Source organism: Gymnodraco acuticeps, unplaced genomic scaffold (genome assembly GCF_902827175.1).
Source record: "Gymnodraco acuticeps unplaced genomic scaffold, fGymAcu1.1, whole genome shotgun sequence".
NCBI classification, from domain to species: Eukaryota; Metazoa; Chordata; class Actinopteri; order Perciformes; family Bathydraconidae; genus Gymnodraco; species Gymnodraco acuticeps.
In genome coordinates this window covers 26,867-46,616 of record NW_022989983.1, presented here as the reverse complement: position 1 = coordinate 46,616, position 19,750 = coordinate 26,867, and the positions used below count along the sequence as shown (strand labels likewise).

The 19,750-nt window shown below is 37.3% G+C and overlaps 1 protein-coding gene across 1 annotated transcript; it reads right to left on the bottom strand.

Moving 5' to 3' along the window:
* Positions 1–1,495: 1,495 nt before the first annotated feature.
* On the bottom strand, positions 1,496–17,764 carry LOC117543772 (eukaryotic translation initiation factor 4E type 3-like). The gene is made up of 8 exons (XM_034212330.1): positions 17,692–17,764; positions 15,473–15,908; positions 12,808–12,880; positions 10,609–10,703; positions 4,998–5,058; positions 4,851–4,917; positions 4,612–4,767; positions 1,496–3,170 (listed from the first exon to the last, which is right to left on the bottom strand). The coding sequence occupies exons 2-8, from the start codon at positions 15,658–15,660 to the stop codon at positions 3,124–3,126; spliced, it is 687 nt and encodes a 228-aa protein (XP_034068221.1). The 5' UTR covers positions 15,661–15,908; positions 17,692–17,764; the 3' UTR covers positions 1,496–3,123.
* Positions 17,765–19,750: the final 1,986 nt, after the last annotated feature.

Here is a 19,750-nt window from a genome sequence, read left to right as displayed (position 1 = left end):
GTGTTCGGGCGGCAGACACCCTATCCGTTTTTAAGAGTGCGCTTAAGACCTTCCTTTTTGATAAAGCTTATAGTTAGGGCTGATTAGATCCAGCCCCTAGTTTTGCTGATATAGGCTTAGTTTGTCGGGGGACATCTTACTTCTTCCTTCTCTCTGTCTATACCTGTGTACTCTCATGTTCCGATTAACCCAGCTTCCCCAAATGTCTTTCTTTTTGGTGTCTATATACGCTGGGATCCGGAGACATGGATGATCCTGCGCTCCTCTGTCCTGGATCGCGAGCCCTGGATCTTGAGTCGTGGCTGTGGTCCTGGATCATAGGTCCTGGATGGATATCCTCGTGGATTCATCTTCCTATTATACACACATGCATTTCCAAACATTTGGACTACCTATGTTGCAAATGTATTATCTTTTCAATTTACACACGGCATCTATTGCACGTCTGTCCGTCCTGGGAGAGGGATCCCTCCTCTGTTGCTCTCCCTGAGGTTTCTCCCATTTTTCCCTTTAAACTGTGGGTTTTCTCCGGAAGTTTTTCCTTGTACGATGTGAGGGTCTAAGGACAGAGGGTCTAAGGACAGAGGGTGTCGTATTGTCATACTGATATTTTATACAAACTGTAAAGTCCACTGAGACAAATGTAACATTTGTGATATTGGGCTATATAAATAAACATTGATTGATTGATTGATTAAATCGGTCAGATTTGACCCGAAGACAACAGGAGGCCTTAATGGGCAAAATATTGTATTAGTGCTGTGGCTTTATTTAGAGATTCTACTTTTCTACTAAATAACTGTTGGGTTTTTTATTTTTTATTATTTGCTTTGAATCAACCCCTAAAATGGTACATATATTATTCTATATTCATATGTATCTCCCTCATAGATGTAAATATAATGATGAATGCAATAAACTGTGCTCCACTGTCGGACACAACGTTTAAATAAATATTATGTAATATATGTTATCCTTATATTTATCAGTATTCAATATGTTATAGTTAAAAAAGAACCTTTTGGCACTCATCGATGGCACGGTCTAGAAATATAGTGGACCAATCATACGAAATTAACACATGTTGACTGAAACTGATTTAATATTTAAATATTAAACATTAATGTGACTCATCAGGCTTTATCTCAAAATGTAAAGTGGCCCTATTGTACTACATTTCAGACAAACACACTACAGGAAAGGGAAAACCCAAATAAGCATAATAGTTCAGTCCTTTGAAGACCTTAAAGTCAAAATTAAATCAGTTTCAGTCAAAATGTGTTAATTGTATTGTAGCCTACCATGTGATTGGCCCACTATACGTCATAATAGTTAAGTCCTTTGAAGACCTTAAAGTAAAAATGTTAAATATTTCCGTCCTCTTTTTTGTGGCACTTGTGCAATAAGCAGTGATTTAAGGCTCTTACTGTATATGACATTAACTCACGTCCACATGTTGTTAGTACTTTAAAAGAAGAAACAGGCATACTATGAATTGTGTTTTTCATTTCAATTTTATTTACTTTGCTCATGTCACTGCAAAAATCATGTTTACAAAGGAAATACTCTCCCCTTATTCAGTAACTAACGCATCGACCAGTCGTCTAGTTTGACAACACAGTAAGAGTGGTGAGACACACAATGACAGTTCACTGCAGCATGCCCTGCACTAGTAGAAGAGTTAGTGAAGGGAACGGATAGAAAAATAAGTTTGATGCTCCTTAACATGAACACGATCAAATACATGAGGTCAGTGTTTCTTCTGGTTCTTTGAAGCAGCAGTTGACTCAATGACTATTGAAACTTACCATATTTTAGACAGAATTTAACATAATGTACATATCCTGCTAACTATGAGGATACTTCATGTTACTTGAACAACAATGCTGCATTTCTCTCTGCAAGTACAGACAAGCGTCACTATTTGAGCTTTAAAAATGTGCAGTATCTCTTTCGCTAAACACACCGTGACCCCGTTCAGGAGAGCGCAGGGTCTACTTTTCAACACGTGTATTGAAAGAAATGTCAAACGTGGCGTGGCTGAGGACATTCAAAGAGGCACCTTTCAGAATGGGTTGTGCTCTTTAGATAAATCGGAGTTTCTTCGGGGGGCGATATCAGATGTGTTCTGATCCTCTGTGAAGGCTTAGTAACTGAGGGACACTGGGATTGGAATAGGTAGTCATGTGCAATACTTCCAAGAGTTACCCTGATTTTAAATGTGATGTATGAAAGCTTCAAACAATCAAATGGGGACAAACTCGATGAAACACCATTAAGATACGAACTACTTACATTTGTAAAAAGTGCTGTGGCACTGGCTAAGTTGACTTAACTAAATATGATATGAACTGAGATAAAACTCATTATGTAGAGCCATGCTCATCTGGTAAAAATATACTTTAAAATATTGTAAAAAGACTAAGTATGTATCTCCTACTTCTATAGAGCGGTGCAGCGATGATGTGTGTGTATGCTAGCACTGAAGTTAGCATCAGAAGGGCTTCCTCGTCTAAAAGCAATGGGATTTCTCGTAAAATTGCAAATAATACGCTTTTTTCCGCCAAACATGATTATGATACGTACATGTTATTTTCAGCAGGATAATCTCCACATATTAAAATAACATTAATTAATTTTAAAGCGTAAATGCAATCAGCAGAAATAAAAAGCTAACGTTAGCCTAGCCACAGACATAACGATCACATGGCAGCGCATCACCACCGCTAAGCTAAAGGTGGCTAAAAGTGTATGTAGAGACTAAGGGCACTGGAAGTGGTAAACTGCTGACCCCTTTCCTGGTTTGAGGACTCATTCCTGCACCACTCTACACCAGGGATAAGCTGTCTATATGCCGTGCAGAGAACAGGACCATGACAGTGCAGTTCAGGAGGAAATCAGAATGAACTAACAAGTTATTACGCTGGATAAACAGTCTCTAAAGAGTTCAGATGTTAGGACCCACATCAACATGAAACAAGGCATCAGTCATTGAAAGTTATAAAAATATATTGATAATTATTTCCTTGTTGAATGCAAAATAATACCCTTGATTAGGTTGTGGACAGCGCCTAAGGCAGGTACAGAGTTCAGGTGAAAATAAAAAAAGTGCGTTACATTCGTTTAATGTCTTGATCGTCCTCCTTCAAAGGCATGATGGTCCATGTGAGCTGAAAGTCAAAGGGATTCACGGTGAGTATGAACATGTATTTTAACATGCAGGAGACTTTGTTTAAAGCAGGGGTGCGGAACCTTTTTCCTCTCAAGGGCCATTTCAATGTTTACAAAATCCTACGAGGGCCGTGCAAATTATTGAACTCAACCTCTGCTTAAAAAAACTCAAATCACAGCCCATTCATTTCGCCTTTCTTTCATGCTGTGCAAAGAAAAAGCGACCTCTTAATCCAGATATCTTTGTGTTTTATTTTCAATGTTTTGATGTTATGCTTTGGAGAGAGTGTGTAAAAGGACAAACTGCAGACACTCATAGCACCTTATGAACCCTAATGAAAACGTATGCAACAAACTGATGAACACTGGATACTTAGGTACACAGCAGAAACTAACACAGCAAAACCAGGTGAACATCACAGACGAATCTGACATCAAGTCTTTAAAGGAAGACCATTTTTTTAAAGAAAAAAGTAATATTATGTTAGCCCTGAGAAAATTATAATTCTGGTGATCCAAGTGTAATCTGAATTGTTTTCTGTGTTTACAGTACGACTTAAGAAAGGGGAACTAAAAAGCTTTTACCAGGATACTCTCTTTTTCTTCTTCCTTCAGCTACTTTTTTCAGGTGATTTCGTTTTTGTCAAACACTTCTAAGTTTTAAATACTCCATACACTCTAAATATAAAATACATTATATATTGTGCGTTTGCAAAAATCTAATTTATAGTAAAATGTACGTTTCTGAAAACGATTAAGAATAATGGGTCCTCTTGTGGTCAAAGAGAGAATTACAACAAACACTTTTCGTCCCACCTGTTTTACTGTTGAACATAAAAACAGTGAAGGAGCTTTAAGATAATCTGGAGTTGTTTTTTTCTCATCAAAAAATAAGGAACTTTGGGATTTTAGCCTTTGCAGACCATTTACATGCACTATATAACACCCCAAAAAGCATAGTAGGGCTTCTTTAAAGACAGGAGAGGCTAGGGTAACCAGACTTTCTTTTTCACTTGCCCATCAGCACATTTCAAAGACTAGTATTATGGTCTTAAATAACATGCTCTGCTTGTGTACCAGTTGATTCTAGTAACTGTACAGCTCATTATACATTTGGGATTAGGTATTTGACATGTAGTGACATGTGCATATGCTACGTGGAGCAGGTATGAAAGCATACATTAGGGGGCATTTCTCTGCAACATCAATACATTCCTGGTTAGCCTACAGCTATGTTCGCTCCTTAAATCCTCCTCTGGCGTGCTTTAATAAGAATCTCCTGCAAACGTGCATAATTCATTCCAGAGCATCGTTAAGAAATGTTCTGCGGTCCGACTTGACTGGTGTTCGTTTCTGACAAGAGCAATTTTAAAGTGTAAGCTCCGTTGCTAAATCTAAATGCTGCGTTACATGCAAGGGGGAAACAAGGGGAATACTTACGCTTATAAAACACAGCTTTAAAAGGAATGTACGGGAGGAGCTCATAGACTTTCCCCAAGATATTTGCTTCGTCAGCAAGAGATGCGTCGCTATTCCAGATCTGTACAATATCTTCCCGGTCCCGAACGCTAACACTGACGCCGACAACCTCATCGTCTGGGGGATAAAACAGATACATGATCATCAAAGTCATTGCAGGGGGAAAAAGCACTTGTTTTCATTCTGATGAAGTGGCTCACCTGAGGCACAGTAATCTGCAAACTGCTCCCCGATAGTAGCAAGTAGCAACTCTTTCCAAACGGCAGACTGGAGCAAGAGGAGGAAGCAGAAGAGTTTATTCATCGCTCAGCAGTTTGTGTGATGTGATGATAAACAACGACACCTACTGTGCTTTCTTTTGGTACTTTCATCTTCCATACTCCTCCTTTTGCGTTGCTTTCTTCCTCCCTGTTGGTATCAACAACATTAATACATGTTTTACTTTATTCTAAAGTTATTTCATTTCAATGGCAGAAGCAGAAACATCACGTTTAATGTAACTTGAAGCACTAATATCGACTATTCAACATGTTTAACTGATGATCAAAAAGAATGAGATTCATAATCAGACTAATACAAATGTAATGATTACAAAATATAACAATGTAATCCTTGATGTCATACTTCAAATATACTTTCAGTGGGTGTTGTGTTTATATGTTTTAATATATGTTTAAATCCAGAGGTGGGAGAAGAACTCAGAGCTTGTACTTGAGTAAAAGTAGAAGTACTCAGAGCTTGTACTTGAGTAAAAGTAGAAGTACTCAGATCTTGTACTTGAGTAAAAGTAGAAGTACTCAGAGCTTGTACTTGAGTAAAAGTAGAAGAACTCAGAGCTTGTACTTGAGTAAAAGTAGAAGTACTCAGAGCTTGTACTTGAGTAAAAGTAGAAGTACTCAGATCTTGTACTTGAGTAAAAGTAGAAGTACTCAGATCTTGTACTTGAGTAAAAGTAGAAGTACTCAGAGCTTGTACTTGAGTAAAAGTAGAAGTACTCAGAGCTTGTACTTGAGTAAAAGTAGAAGTACTCAGAGCTTGTACTTGAGTAAAAGTAGAAGTACTCAGAGCTTGTACTTGAGTAAAAGTAGAAGTACTCAGAGCTTGTACTTGAGTAAAAGTAGAAGTACTCAGAGCTTGTACTTGAGTAAAAGTAGAAGTACTCAGATCTTGTACTTGAGTAAAAGTAGAAGTACTCAGATCTTGTACTTGAGTAAAAGTAGAAGAACTCAGAGCTTGTACTTGAGTAAAAGTAGAAGTACTCAGAGCTTGTACTTGAGTAAAAGTAGAAGTACTCAGAGCTTGTACTTGAGTGAAAGTAGAAGTACTCAGAGCTTGTACTTGAGTAAAAGTAGAAGTACTCAGATATTATACTTGAGTAAAAGTAGAAGTACTCAGATATTGTACTTGAGTAAAAGTAGAAGTACTCAGAGCTTGTACTTGAGTAAAAGTAGAAGTACTCAGAGCTTGTACTTGAGTAAAAGTAGAAGTACTCAGATATTATACTTGAGTAAAAGTAGAAGTACTCAGAGCTTGTACTTGAGTAAAAGTAGAAGTACTCAAAGCTTGTACTTGAGTAAAAGTAGAAGTACTCAGAGCTTGTACTTGAGTAAAAGTAGAAGTACTCAGAGCTTGTACTTGGGTAAAAGTAGAAGTACTCAGAGCTTGTACTTGAGTAAAAGTAGAAGTACTCAGATCTTGTACTTGAGTAAAAGTAGAAGTACTCAAAGCTTGTACTTGAGTAAAAGTAGAAGTACTCAGATATTGTACTTGAGTGAAAGTAGAAGTACTCAGATCTTGTACTTGAGTAAAAGTAGAAGTACTCAGAGCTTGTACTTGAGTAAAAGTAGAAGTACTCAGAGCTTGTACTTGAGTAAAAGTATGGGTACTCAGATCTTGTACTTGAGTAGAAGTACTCAGAGCTTGTACTTGAGTAAAAGTAGAAGTACTCAGATCTTGTACTTGGGTAAAAGTAGAAGTACTCAGATCTTGTACTTGAGTAAAAGTAGTACTTAGATCTTGTACTTGAGTAAAAGTAGAAGTACTCAGATCTTGTACTTGAGTAAAAGTAGAAGTACTCAGATCTTGTACTTGAGTAAAAGTAGAAGTACTCAGATCTTGTACTTGAGTAAACGTAGAAGTACTCAGATCTTGTTCTTGAGTAAAAGTAGAAGTACTCAGATCTTGTACTTGGGTAAAAGTAGAAGTACTCAGATCTTGTACTTGAGTAAAAGTAGAAGTACTCAGATCTTGTACTTGAGTAAAAGTAGAAGAACTCAGAGCTTGTACTTGAGTAAAAGTAGAAGTACTCAGAGCTTGTACTTGAGTAAAAGTAGAAGTACTCAGAGCTTGTACTTGAGTAAAAGTAGAAGTACTCAGAGCTTGTACTTGAGTAAAAGTAGAAGTACTCAGATCTTGTACTTGAGTAAAAGTAGAAGTACTCAGATCTTGTACTTGAGTAAAAGTAGAAGAACTCAGAGCTTGTACTTGAGTAAAAGTAGAAGTACTCAGAGCTTGTACTTGAGTAAAAGTAGAAGTACTCAGAGCTTGTACTTGAGTAAAAGTAGAAGTACTCAGAGCTTGTACTTGAGTAAAAGTAGAAGTACTCAGATCTTGTACTTGAGTAAAAGTAGAAGTACTCAGATCTTGTACTTGAGTAAAAGTAGAAGTACTCAGAGCTTGTACTTGAGTAAAAGTAGAAGTACTCAGAGCTTGTACTTGAGTAAAAGTAGAAGTACTCAGAGCTTGTACTTGAGTAAAAGTAGAAGTACTCAGAGCTTGTACTTGAGTAAAAGTAGAAGTACTCAGAGCTTGTACTTGAGTAAAAGTAGAAGTACTCAGAGCTTGTACTTGAGTAAAAGTAGAAGTACTCAGATCTTGTACTTGAGTAAAAGTAGAAGTACTCAGATCTTGTACTTGAGTAAAAGTAGAAGTACTCAGAGCTTGTACTTGAGTAAAAGTAGAAGTACTCAGAGCTTGTACTTGAGTAAAAGTAGAAGTACTCAGAGCTTGTACTTGAGTGAAAGTAGAAGTACTCAGAGCTTGTACTTGAGTAAAAGTAGAAGTACTCAGATATTATACTTGAGTAAAAGTAGAAGTACTCAGATATTGTACTTGAGTAAAAGTAGAAGTACTCAGAGCTTGTACTTGAGTAAAAGTAGAAGTACTCAGAGCTTGTACTTGAGTAAAAGTAGAAGTACTCAGATATTGTACTTGAGTAAAAGTAGAAGTACTCAGAGCTTGTACTTGAGTAAAAGTAGAAGTACTCAAAGCTTGTACTTGAGTAAAAGTAGAAGTACTCAGAGCTTGTACTTGAGTAAAAGTAGAAGTACTCAGAGCTTGTACTTGGGTAAAAGTAGAAGTACTCAGAGCTTGTACTTGAGTAAAAGTAGAAGTACTCAGATCTTGTACTTGAGTAAAAGTAGAAGTACTCAAAGCTTGTACTTGAGTAAAAGTAGAAGTACTCAGATATTGTACTTGAGTGAAAGTAGAAGTACTCAGATCTTGTACTTGAGTAAAAGTAGAAGTACTCAGAGCTTGTACTTGAGTAAAAGTAGAAGTACTCAGAGCTTGTACTTGAGTAAAAGTATGGGTACTCAGATCTTGTACTTGAGTAGAAGTACTCAGAGCTTGTACTTGAGTAAAAGTAGAAGTACTCAGATCTTGTACTTGGGTAAAAGTAGAAGTACTCAGATCTTGTACTTGAGTAAAAGTAGTACTTAGATCTTGTACTTGAGTAAAAGTAGAAGTACTCAGATCTTGTACTTGAGTAAAAGTAGAAGTACTCAGATCTTGTACTTGAGTAAAAGTAGAAGTACTCAGATCTTGTACTTGAGTAAACGTAGAAGTACTCAGATCTTGTTCTTGAGTAAAAGTAGAAGTACTCAGATCTTGTACTTGGGTAAAAGTAGAAGTACTCAGATCTTGTACTTGAGTAAAAGTAGAAGTACTCAGATCTTGTACTTGAGTAAAAGTAGAAGAACTCAGAGCCTGTACTTGAGTAAAAGTAGAAGTACTCAGAGCCTGTACTTGAGTAAAAGTAGAAGTACTCAGAGCCTGTACTTGAGTAAAAGTAGAAGTACTCAGAGCCTGTACTTGAGTAAAAGTAGAAGTACTCAGAGCTTGTACTTGAGTAAAAGTAGAAGTACTCAGATCTTGTACTTGAGTAAAAGTAGAAGTACTCAGATCTTGTACTTGAGTAAAAGTAGAAGAACTCAGAGCTTGTACTTGAGTAAAAGTAGAAGTACTCAGAGCTTGTACTTGAGTAAAAGTAGAAGTACTCAGAGCTTGTACTTGAGTGAAAGTAGAAGTACTCAGAGCTTGTACTTGAGTAAAAGTAGAAGTACTCAGATATTATACTTGAGTAAAAGTAGAAGTACTCAGATATTGTACTTGAGTAAAAGTAGAAGTACTCAGAGCTTGTACTTGAGTAAAAGTAGAAGTACTCAGAGCTTGTACTTGAGTAAAAGTAGAAGTACTCAGATATTATACTTGAGTAAAAGTAGAAGTACTCAGAGCTTGTACTTGAGTAAAAGTAGAAGTACTCAAAGCTTGTACTTGAGTAAAAGTAGAAGTACTCAGAGCTTGTACTTGAGTAAAAGTAGAAGTACTCAGAGCTTGTACTTGGGTAAAAGTAGAAGTACTCAGAGCTTGTACTTGAGTAAAAGTAGAAGTACTCAGATCTTGTACTTGAGTAAAAGTAGAAGTACTCAAAGCTTGTACTTGAGTAAAAGTAGAAGTACTCAGATATTGTACTTGAGTAAAAGTAGAAGTACTCAGATATTGTACTTGAGTGAAAGTAGAAGTACTCAGATCTTGTACTTGAGTAAAAGTAGAAGTACTCAGAGCTTGTACTTGAGTAAAAGTAGAAGTACTCAGAGCTTGTACTTGAGTAAAAGTATGGGTACTCAGATCTTGTACTTGAGTAGAAGTACTCAGAGCTTGTACTTGAGTAAAAGTAGAAGTACTCAGATCTTGTACTTGGGTAAAAGTAGAAGTACTCAGATCTTGTACTTGAGTAAAAGTAGTACTTAGATCTTGTACTTGAGTAAAAGTAGAAGTACTCAGATCTTGTACTTGAGTAAAAGTAGAAGTACTCAGATCTTGTACTTGAGTAAAAGTAGAAGTACTCAGATCTTGTACTTGAGTAAACGTAGAAGTACTCAGATCTTGTTCTTGAGTAAAAGTAGAAGTACTCAGATCTTGTACTTGGGTAAAAGTAGAAGTACTCAGATCTTGTACTTGAGTAAAAGTAGAAGTACTCAGATCTTGTACTTGAGTAAAAGTAGAAGTACTCAGAGCTTGTACTTGGGTAAAAGTAGAAGTACTCAGATCTTGTACTTGGGTAAAAGTAGAAGTACTCAGATATTGTACTTGAGTAAAAGTACCAGAGTGTAGGAATACTCAGTTACAGTAAAAGTCCTGCATTTAAAATGTTACTCAAGTAAAAGTACAAAAGTATTAGCATCAAAATATAGTGAAAGTAGCGACAGTAAAAGTAGTCGTTGTGCAGATTGGTCGATTTCAGAATAATATATGATGTGTTTTATAATGATTGATCTTTAAAGTGTTCTCAAAGCTGGTGAAGGTGCAGCTAGTTTGAATGATTTTGTATACTGCAGGGTAGCTGGTGGATTTACTCCAGGTGGAACTAAAGTTGATTATATTTCACATCATTAATCCAAATCTGTAAAGTAACTGAATGTATTAAATACATGTAGTGGAGTAAAAGTACACCATTTATCTCAGAATTGTAGTGGAGTAAAATTACAAAGTAGCATAACATTGTACTTAAGGAAAGGTCTTGAGTAAATGTACTTTGTTACTTTCCACCACTGTGTGTAACTGAAGGGAAATGATTACATGACATGACAGTGAGTGCCTGAGCTTGGACTCTGCCCTGTGCTCCTGCTGCTGCTGTTAGGGAATAAACTCTAATATTGACAGTGATAACAGACGCACCACAGAGGCCTCCGCTCTCCACGCATTAAGTGATAGCTGCACCTCAGAGGCAGGGCTGTGGCTGGAGGGATGTTGTTGTACACGCTCCAGAACAACTGCAGGGAGAAAAACATGGAGAGAAGAGATCTGTTTTCCTTTCTTAAAGCTCACAGATAAGTTGTTGGTGTAACAGTAGAGCAGGGTGTCCAAACTGTTTTCACTGAGGGCCACATACAGAAAAATATACGAAGGGCTGGGCCACTCACTAGAGGTGAGGAATATTGCCTCATAAGTTCAGTTATAAGTTAGCAAAATCGATCAAATGTGGGTAAAATATTCTTAATACTTGAAAATGCTTTAAGAAAAGGCTCACAGCTCTCCAGAGGGTTTTATTGTGTTAGCAGCTTATTCGTTAAAACAGAAGCCTCAGATATCTATAATAAGTGGAAATATGAAGGGTATTTTTCAAGCTTGTAAATAAGTTATTGGGCTTTTTTCTTTTCAACTTAAAAATGTGTTTGCAGTTTTTAAAGTTGAAAACATTTTCTCTTACTAACACATGAATACTGTGTAATATATGTGTACGTATTATACAATATAATACAAGCACAAGTTTAATTTGTGGAGCATTATACTTTTTGAATTGGCTGAGGGCCGATTCAAAATGGCCGTAGTACAGGTGTCAGGACAATGCCAATCAAGCCAACTCCAGGATAGCCCCCATGCTAAGAGGCTAAGCATTTCACAAGTTGTGCTTTCACACATCAAATCAAACGGAGGCTTTAGTTTGATAGTGTAACTTCCAGGTTTTTGTTATGGTATGCTTCACTATCACCATATTACTGGACTATCACTGCTTTTAGGAGAAGACCTGTAAGAAGGGTTTGGATTTGAACTTTAATGTCTCACACACACATTTATATTCATATATACACATATCGTCTTTTCTCCAGCCATGCCTACTTGCAGCACTTTGAGAAACCATGGCTACCGTAGGAGGAGTCACAGATGACGGAAGATGTCAAAGAAATAACAGAATTGGAAATCCTTCCTCTGTAATGTTCGGTTCTGCAACATTTTGCCTTTTCCCGTTAAAATATCAACGAAAAAACTGTTGAAAGAAAAACTCAAGATAGGGTTTTTCGTCTTTTTGCAGGTGGGGAAACTAAATATGTTGTTCTTTATTGTAAATGGACTGTATTTTATATAGTGCTTTTCCACTCAAAGTGCTTTTACATATACAAGTCAGCATTCACACACATTCACACAGAGGCTAAAGCTGCCATACAAGGTGCCAGCTGCTCAGAGAGACTAACAGTCACACACTGCTGGCCAAGAAATCTGAAATATTTGTGGTTCCTTGTTCCTTTCCCAAGGACACTTGGACGTGTTGACAACAGGGTAAAGGGATTGAACCAGGAAACTGGAGGAAACTGAAGGTGTTATTTTAGAGAACCCTTCTGCCATCTAGTGGCTGTTTGTTTCTGTGTGTAACAATTCGGGCCAAATCTGAAATTGGTTATTGTTATTACATTAGATTCATATATTTGACCCCATGGCATTGTGGGATACATTCCCAAATAAATAAGGTTGTTATGTTAAACCTGAAGAATATATAATAAGTCAACTGGTACCAATACGTTTTTGTTTAGTGGAGAAATGAATGCTAAAGCCCACACAATTATTGAGCGGTGTTTGTTCTGTGTTTAGTCCCTGGTTTCTTTTTTTGGACTGTTTGCTTACAGCTGCTATATTTAGTTTTACAACACTGCACATGCTGAAAGTCCCAATACAAAATAAATAAAGCACTGACTTCTCCTCAACAACATACAAGCCATCACAACAAAAGGTAGTATGGCTAAAGTGTAAGAAGAGCCACAAATCAAAGGCATCTGAATTGACAGATGATGATATTGATCAACAGGATTTTCACACATTTGCAACCTAAAAATAGTTCGAGACGGGGGGGGGGGGGATTCCAATTAGAAAAGCTGATATATTGGTATGTTTTATGACGTCAATAAACCTTTCACTACGTGTTCAAGTTTCAAGATAAGAAATGTTGTCGTTTTTCCTAACACTCAAAGTGCAAGTGGACCGTACTTCCTGTCCATCAATGAAGCTTTCTCCTCAAGCTAATGTGATCCTAGCCGAGTCGTGATGCACAACCTCTTTCCTCTGAGGATGACTCAGCTCTTTATACTGCGGGCCAGGTCTCACCTGAACGGTTTGCACGGTGTAGATCTTCTTCAGATTGGATTCACATTGAGCAGCCGTCGCGCCCGGTAATGACCTGAGAGAACAAGTGGAAACCGTTTGAGACCATGGTGAGGATTCACTGATGTATCAAGGAAAAAGGAACCAGCTGATAATACAAAAAGCAGGCTCAGGGTTCATGTTTACTTTTTGCCTTATGTGTTTTGGTCAGATGACTGATGTGATCTATGTGTGTCAACTTTAAAACAGAGAGTTCCGTTTAGTTTTAGTGATCATCTCCATGGAGTATATTTACATGCCTCTAGAGCAGTGCTTCTCAAAGTGTGGTCGGCGGACCACTGGTGGTCCGTGAGCACCCCCTAGTGGTCCGTGAGTATATTGGTAAAATTTCACATTTTAAATTAATTAATCTATTTAAGTTTTCCGCAATGGAGCGAGCTTAAGTTTCATGATTTAGCCCAGCGCACCTCCATCACACATGTTGCCACTTGTTTGTACCATTTTCAGGCGATTTGTAATCTGTTCTAGAAAAACGATGTGTTTTTGGATATTTGAGGAGTTAGGTGGTCCGCGAGTGTTTTTTTATTAGTTAAGTGTCCTTGGTATGAAAAAGTTTGAGAATCACTGCTCTAAACCAAGATGGACGACAGAAAGCCAGATGGACCGAATCACACGTCGACATCTTGCCAATCCTTTTATGGAAAGCCCCCCCTGCAGGTGTAACAATGTTGGTGACATCAAGCAACAACTTAGGAATCATATCATTCATAAATTGTCAAAGTATTGATTTTATGTTTGCAGGAAATCATGATTAGCCACCTGTCCACTAAAGTGGACGTCATGCATCACTGGCTATATTTCAACTACAATTCATACTGGTACTGTTCCTCTTGAAAATACTTCATTTGCAATATCTTTTTGGGCCGTCAATCAATATACTTATGTTATTATAATGTCATTTTAAGTTTGCACATCTTTATTTATCATTTTTTCCAAATGTACACGTCTTCAGTTCAAACTTTAACGCATACTGTTCACCCGAGTACATTTTAAAAAACTAGATAAAAAGAAACTAAAGTTAAAACCTTGTTTTTCATGGCCAATAAAAACACTTGGTAAACAAATCCTGACTGAGGCTTTCCTAATTCATGCATGAAAGGGTTCGGGCTACACCTAGGAATGTTCTTAGATAGTAGGCTACATTATTTTAGTTACAGATGTTTTATTTGTATACGTGTTGTGCTTGAGTGTTGATTGTTGGCAGCATGTGTTACGTGTGTTAAAAGACACTTTCCAGTGTGAATGGACAAAAGATGTTATCCTATTTTAATGGTTTAGTTGTTAAAATAGCGAGAAAATGCTAATTTATATATATATATTTTGAGAGCCCTAATGTGAGCTCTTTAAAAGTCTTCTTTTTTTGGACCAATCATTTGAAATCATAGAAATAGAGGTCAGCAGAAAAATGTCACGTTTTGGAGGTTGGAACCAGACTGATAATACATATTGTATACTGTACAATAAAGTGTTGCTTATAAACTTTGGGATTGTAGCCTTTGCACTCCATTTACATGCACACAAACTAACACACCACAGGAAAGAGGAAACTCCAAAGAGTATAATAGTGCCTCTTTAATACTTCACTCATTTTTGGGTCAACACATTAAATAAACACATGGAAGATGACATGGTGGGATACACACTCTGGAAACCTTTGCTCAAAGGCAGAAAGTCAAACAATAAATAATCTCATGATCTCATAAAAGAGAAGGGAAGACAAATAGAGACACTTTGCAGTCTTATTTGGAAAAGTCTTTGTAATAAGGCTAGTATATAACAGCTTCATTTAGGTGAAGCCTGTATCCTTTAACTGAGCTACTTTTTAGACCATTACCCTGCCAGGCTCCCCTGCTCGGAAACATGGAACAACTGTTACAAAATCATGGCATTACAATATACTTAAAGTACCAAAAGTAAAAGTACTAATTATGCAGGTTGGCAGACTTCGGAATGATATATATTGTATGTTTTGATAAGTATTGATGCATTCATATGTTTATCAAAATGGTACAGGTGTAACTAATTTCCACTAATTGGGGCTTAATCCAGGTGTATCTAAAGTATTTGTTAAGTGTTGATCATATTGTTTATCAGTAATCTGTATATGCAAAGAAATTAAAGGTATTAAATAAATGTATTGGAGTACACTATTTACCTCTGCAGTGGGGTATAATTACAAAGTAGCAGAAAATGTAGATTTGAATTACAAGAACCTCAAAATTGTACTTAAGTACAGTAGCCTACTTGAGTAAATGTACTTAGTTACTTTACACCACTGTCTATGTGGATTCTGGAAAGACTGTATCCTATTACTGAGCTACTTTTAGACCATTACCCTGCCAGGCTCCCCTGCTGGGAGACATAGGAGAAACTCTCCTGAATTTAATGATTAATACCAATAGACACCAAGGTAAACACACGTAGGATTCATAACCGTGGATGAAACGGTAACTTTGTAACAGAAGAAGGTCATGGAACAGTCTCGCGCTACATTCGCTCTGCAGGCCTGCGGAAAGCTGTGGCCTTGACTCTTGTTTTTCCTCCATCATTCCTGCTCTTCCCCGGGTTACAAACTCACATGCAACACGGAAGAGTGGCGGTATATTACCTGTCCAGCCAAAACGTCCAAGGTGAGTGCAGAGGCAGCGTCGTCGCGTCGTCTTCTCGGTGTTTCTTTGTGATGTTTTCCAACTCTTTCTCGTCGATGTCAATGTTGTTTTCAGGGGAAACTGTCTGAGGGTCGCTGAGTGCGCCTCTGTCCCTCTGTAAGTCTGTCTGACCCGCTGGAACCGCCATTACAGCCGGTTAAAGAATATATCACTTTATTTAAAAGCTCCTGTGTGAATGTGTCTACTAAAATCACCCGGTTTGGCGTTAGCTGTAGATACTGAGCAGACACACCACCGCTTTTCCGCCTACCGACTGGTGACGTCTGTGCGTCACTGGGCAGAAACCACGCAGTTGGTCCAATCCAGAGAGCAGGAACAAATAAAGCGATGTCTCACTCTGTGTGTGTTTCTGGATTCTGACATGAAGCACAACATCTACAACAGAAGAGATGGTAAATATGGGCAAAGCAAATGTATTTATCATGGTTTTTATATAGCACATTTCAACACAAGTCAATTCGAAGTGCTTTACCAAAAAATCAAATAAACATTAAAAGCATTTCGATATAATGTCACAGAAAGACTTTATACAATTACTTTTAAATACATTTTAAAACCAGTCATACAAGGCAGAGAAAATTAAATGAAAATAAAGCAAGCTAAAATAGAACAAGTCAGGTATAAAATACAAGAATGAAAGCAACATTGCAGTGTAAGAAATACACATGTATTTGATTCCAAGAAAGGAAATAGCTTATAAACAGCTGTCATTAAAAAGATCGGTGTATGGAAGTGACGATGAAGGGGGAAACGTTTTTTTTTTATGTTTGCAACTGTGGCTTTAAAATGTAAGTTACTGTCACTCATTGAGGTTACCACACTTGCAATGCCACGCATTACTTTAAACTGTGTAACTGAAGAGTGCAACCCTAAACTGGATTTTGTATTATGTAGTATGTGTTGTCATTGGATTCTGTGACATGGTGTAAATGCACCTTTTCAAATGCTTTACTTTATAATATGTGTTACTTTGGAGTAATGGTGCGCTACCTCAACCACAAACACATATATTGTAATCTCTGAGGACTTCCTGGTTAAAAAAAAGAAATATATATCGTACAAAAGCCCAGACCAGTACCCTGTATATTCTCCCCAAGAAGTGGCTTCCTAAATATCAACATTTGCCTCAAATTTCAGCCTTAAAATCTGTGTTACTTTGTTGACATGCTATTATACTGTCATTGAACTTTATTCTTAAATAAAGCATTCATTTTCCACCATTTTGTGATGTTATTTCAATACTGAACATTACCCCCAGACTTTCTTTCAGTGTGAAACAGCTTCTATTGTCATGAGTGTCGTGGCCAGGAAGAACACTGTCTCGACGTCCGGCTAAAGCACTCAAGTCATACAGTATAGTCTTCAACAAGGAAGACCACGCATTACTTTAAACTGTGTAACTGAAGAGTGCAACCCTAAACTGAATTGTGTATTATGTAGTCTGGGTTGTCATTAGATTATGTGACATGGTGTAAATGTACCTTTTCAAATGCTTTACTTTATAATATGTGTTACTTTGGAGTAATGGTGTGCTACCTCAACCACAAACACATACATTTTAATCTCTGGGAACTTCCTGGTTAAAAACAACATTTAAATAACGTATTGGTACAAAAGCCCAGACCAGAACCCTGTATATTCCCCCCGATGAAGTGTCTTCCTAATATCAATATTTGCCTCAAACATCAGCCTTAAAATCTGTTATACTTTGTTGACATGCTATTATACCTGTCATTCAGCTTTATTCTGAAATAAAGCATCCTATTGTCATGAGTGTCTTGGCCAGGGGGAACACTGTCTATACGTCCAGCTCGAGTCATAGTGAATTGAGTTTGACAGATGATGATATGTCAAACAGGATTTTCACACATTTGCAACCTAAAATAGTTCGAGACGGGGGGGGGGGGGGGGGGGGGGGGGGGAGAAAAGCTGATATATTGGTATGTTTTAAGACGTCAATAAACCTTTCACTACGTGTTCAAGTTTCAAGATAAGAAATGTTGTCGTTTTTCCTAACACTCAAAGTGCAAGTGGACCGTACTTCCTGTCCATCAATGAAGCTTTCTCCTCAAGCTAATGTGATCCTAGCCGAGTCGTGATGCACAACCTCTTTCCTCTGAGGATGACTCAGCTCTTTACACTGCGGGCCAGGTCTCACCTGAACGGTTTGCACGGTGTAGATCTTCTTCAGATTGGATTCACATTGAGCAGCCGTCGCGCCCGGTAATGACCTGAGAGAACAAGTGGAAACCGTTTGAGACCATGGTGAGGATTCACTGATGTATCAAGGAAAAAGGAACCAGCTGATAATACAAAAAGCAGGCTCAGGGTTCATGTTTACTTTTTGCCTTATGTGTTTTGGTCATGGAGTATATTTACATGCCTCAGTCTATAGGCTGTATGGAGATCATAAAAACAACATGCTCTTTCCATGCTCAAAGCTACCCCAAAGGCCCCTGAACGTCAGCTTTTTAGAGCAAGAGGATCCACATTTTTACCTTCAATTTTCTCATTTTGACATAAGCCAATCATCTTTAGGGATTACAGAATCTAAGTTCCTATCCTAATATAGTATTTGATCAACAAACAAAAAATAAAATAAAGCATCCTTGGCCAGTGTGTCTTGGCCAGGGGGAACACTGTCTCTACGCCCGGCTCGAGTCTTTAACAACGAATGTATTACTACATTTATCCACATAACACTTATTGTATTTTTTTTCTTTAGTTATCATTTATCATACCAGCAAAGCTGCAACACTTGAAGACCACAGCACACCTGCAACCACAACATCTGTTTCCGTGTGAAAAGAAAAGTTGATCTGGAGCTCAGTTTCCATAGGGGGGCCTGAGGGGATAGACATTTTAAATTAGATTAGATCCCACTTTGGGACAAGTCTTCGTCACAGCAGCAAGTGAACAAGGCATTGCATATGAAGTAAACATTAGAAAAACAAACATAAACAGTGAATATGTACTTATCAATAGTAGAATGCACAAAACTGTAATAAATATACATATTTAAAGTGAATGATATATGCTTATATCTATAGTGTATCTGATGGACTATACAATAAATATATATAATTGACGTTGTTGTACACACAATGATAGAACTAACATGTGAACACTAAATACTATTAAATTAAGTGTGCTAAGTACATTTACAAGGTACAGAGTGACTTTGGAAATTGCACTATTCACACATTTTTTATAACCTTTGCCTCCATGTATATCTTCTAGATCTGCACCAAGTACTATGTAAGCATCAAGGAAATCGGCCACCTTTTCTTCATTTTCTAGGAGTGAGGCATCCTCTCATTACACTACCTTCGGTCCCTCGACTCTTGTAGCCTGTTTCAGAGCACTCTGGCGAGTGTGCTTTGCAAGCTCCAACAAGACAGCAGTTATTTGGGCATTGAAGCACTCAGGTAACAAGATGTGAGTTTTTAAAGCTTCAGCAATCTAAATATCATCTGGCTGGATCTGTATTGTCAATGCACTGCACCACCAAACACTTTGTTTAACTTAACCACACTAACATATAACATAACAATTATAGTTTCACAAGCAGGACATTATCTTATTTAGTCCACTTTTAACCATCAATACTGCTACACCAAGAGCCATATAACATGTATTAGGATAGAGATTATGACTTACCCTGTTAGAAATGTACAGTATTAAAGCTATTTGAATTACTTATTTAAAGTATTATTCAATACAAAGTGTGTCTTGGTATCAGACTTGGGCTGAGTATGGCTTGACCAGTGTGCCTAATGGTTAGTTGTAGACAAAGACTATATTTTCCTGTTAGACAATGTTGAGGGCTTAAGTATAACATGAAAAATGCAGAAATCCTTATGGAAAATCCTGAAACCATCCAGTTAAACCAGACAGAACATCAATGCAACACTGTCAAACTGTTAGAAGTCCTTAAATATAACTGGAATTAATATTATAGCAGAGAAACAGAATGAACTATTTATTCTATATTTAATATTTGTATCCAAAGTGACGTAACTATACTTACCAACATTTTGATTAGCAACTGTATTCAACTACATATTTTACAATAATTAAAACAGATAACAATAGCATTTATTTTTAAACACAACCAGCTTGAGTCTACACCCGCCCATTTGAAAGTTGGACCCACTGATTCATGCAATGGTGTTATAGGGTTTCGTATCAGTATGAACATCCTTTTTTCATTATTC

Coding starts and splice junctions, on each gene's coding strand:
- LOC117543772 (XM_034212330.1), bottom strand. CDS start 15,660: ATGGCGGTTCCAGCGGGTCAGACAGACTTACAGAGGGACAGAGGCGCA. Junction 10,704..12,807: donor ACACCGTGCAAACCGTTCAG/GTGAGACCTGGC, acceptor TTCTCCCTGCAG/TTGTTCTGGAGCGTGTACAA. Junction 5,059..10,608: donor GGAGAGCGGAGGCCTCTGTG/GTGCGTCTGTTA, acceptor TGATACCAACAG/GGAGGAAGAAAGCAACGCAA.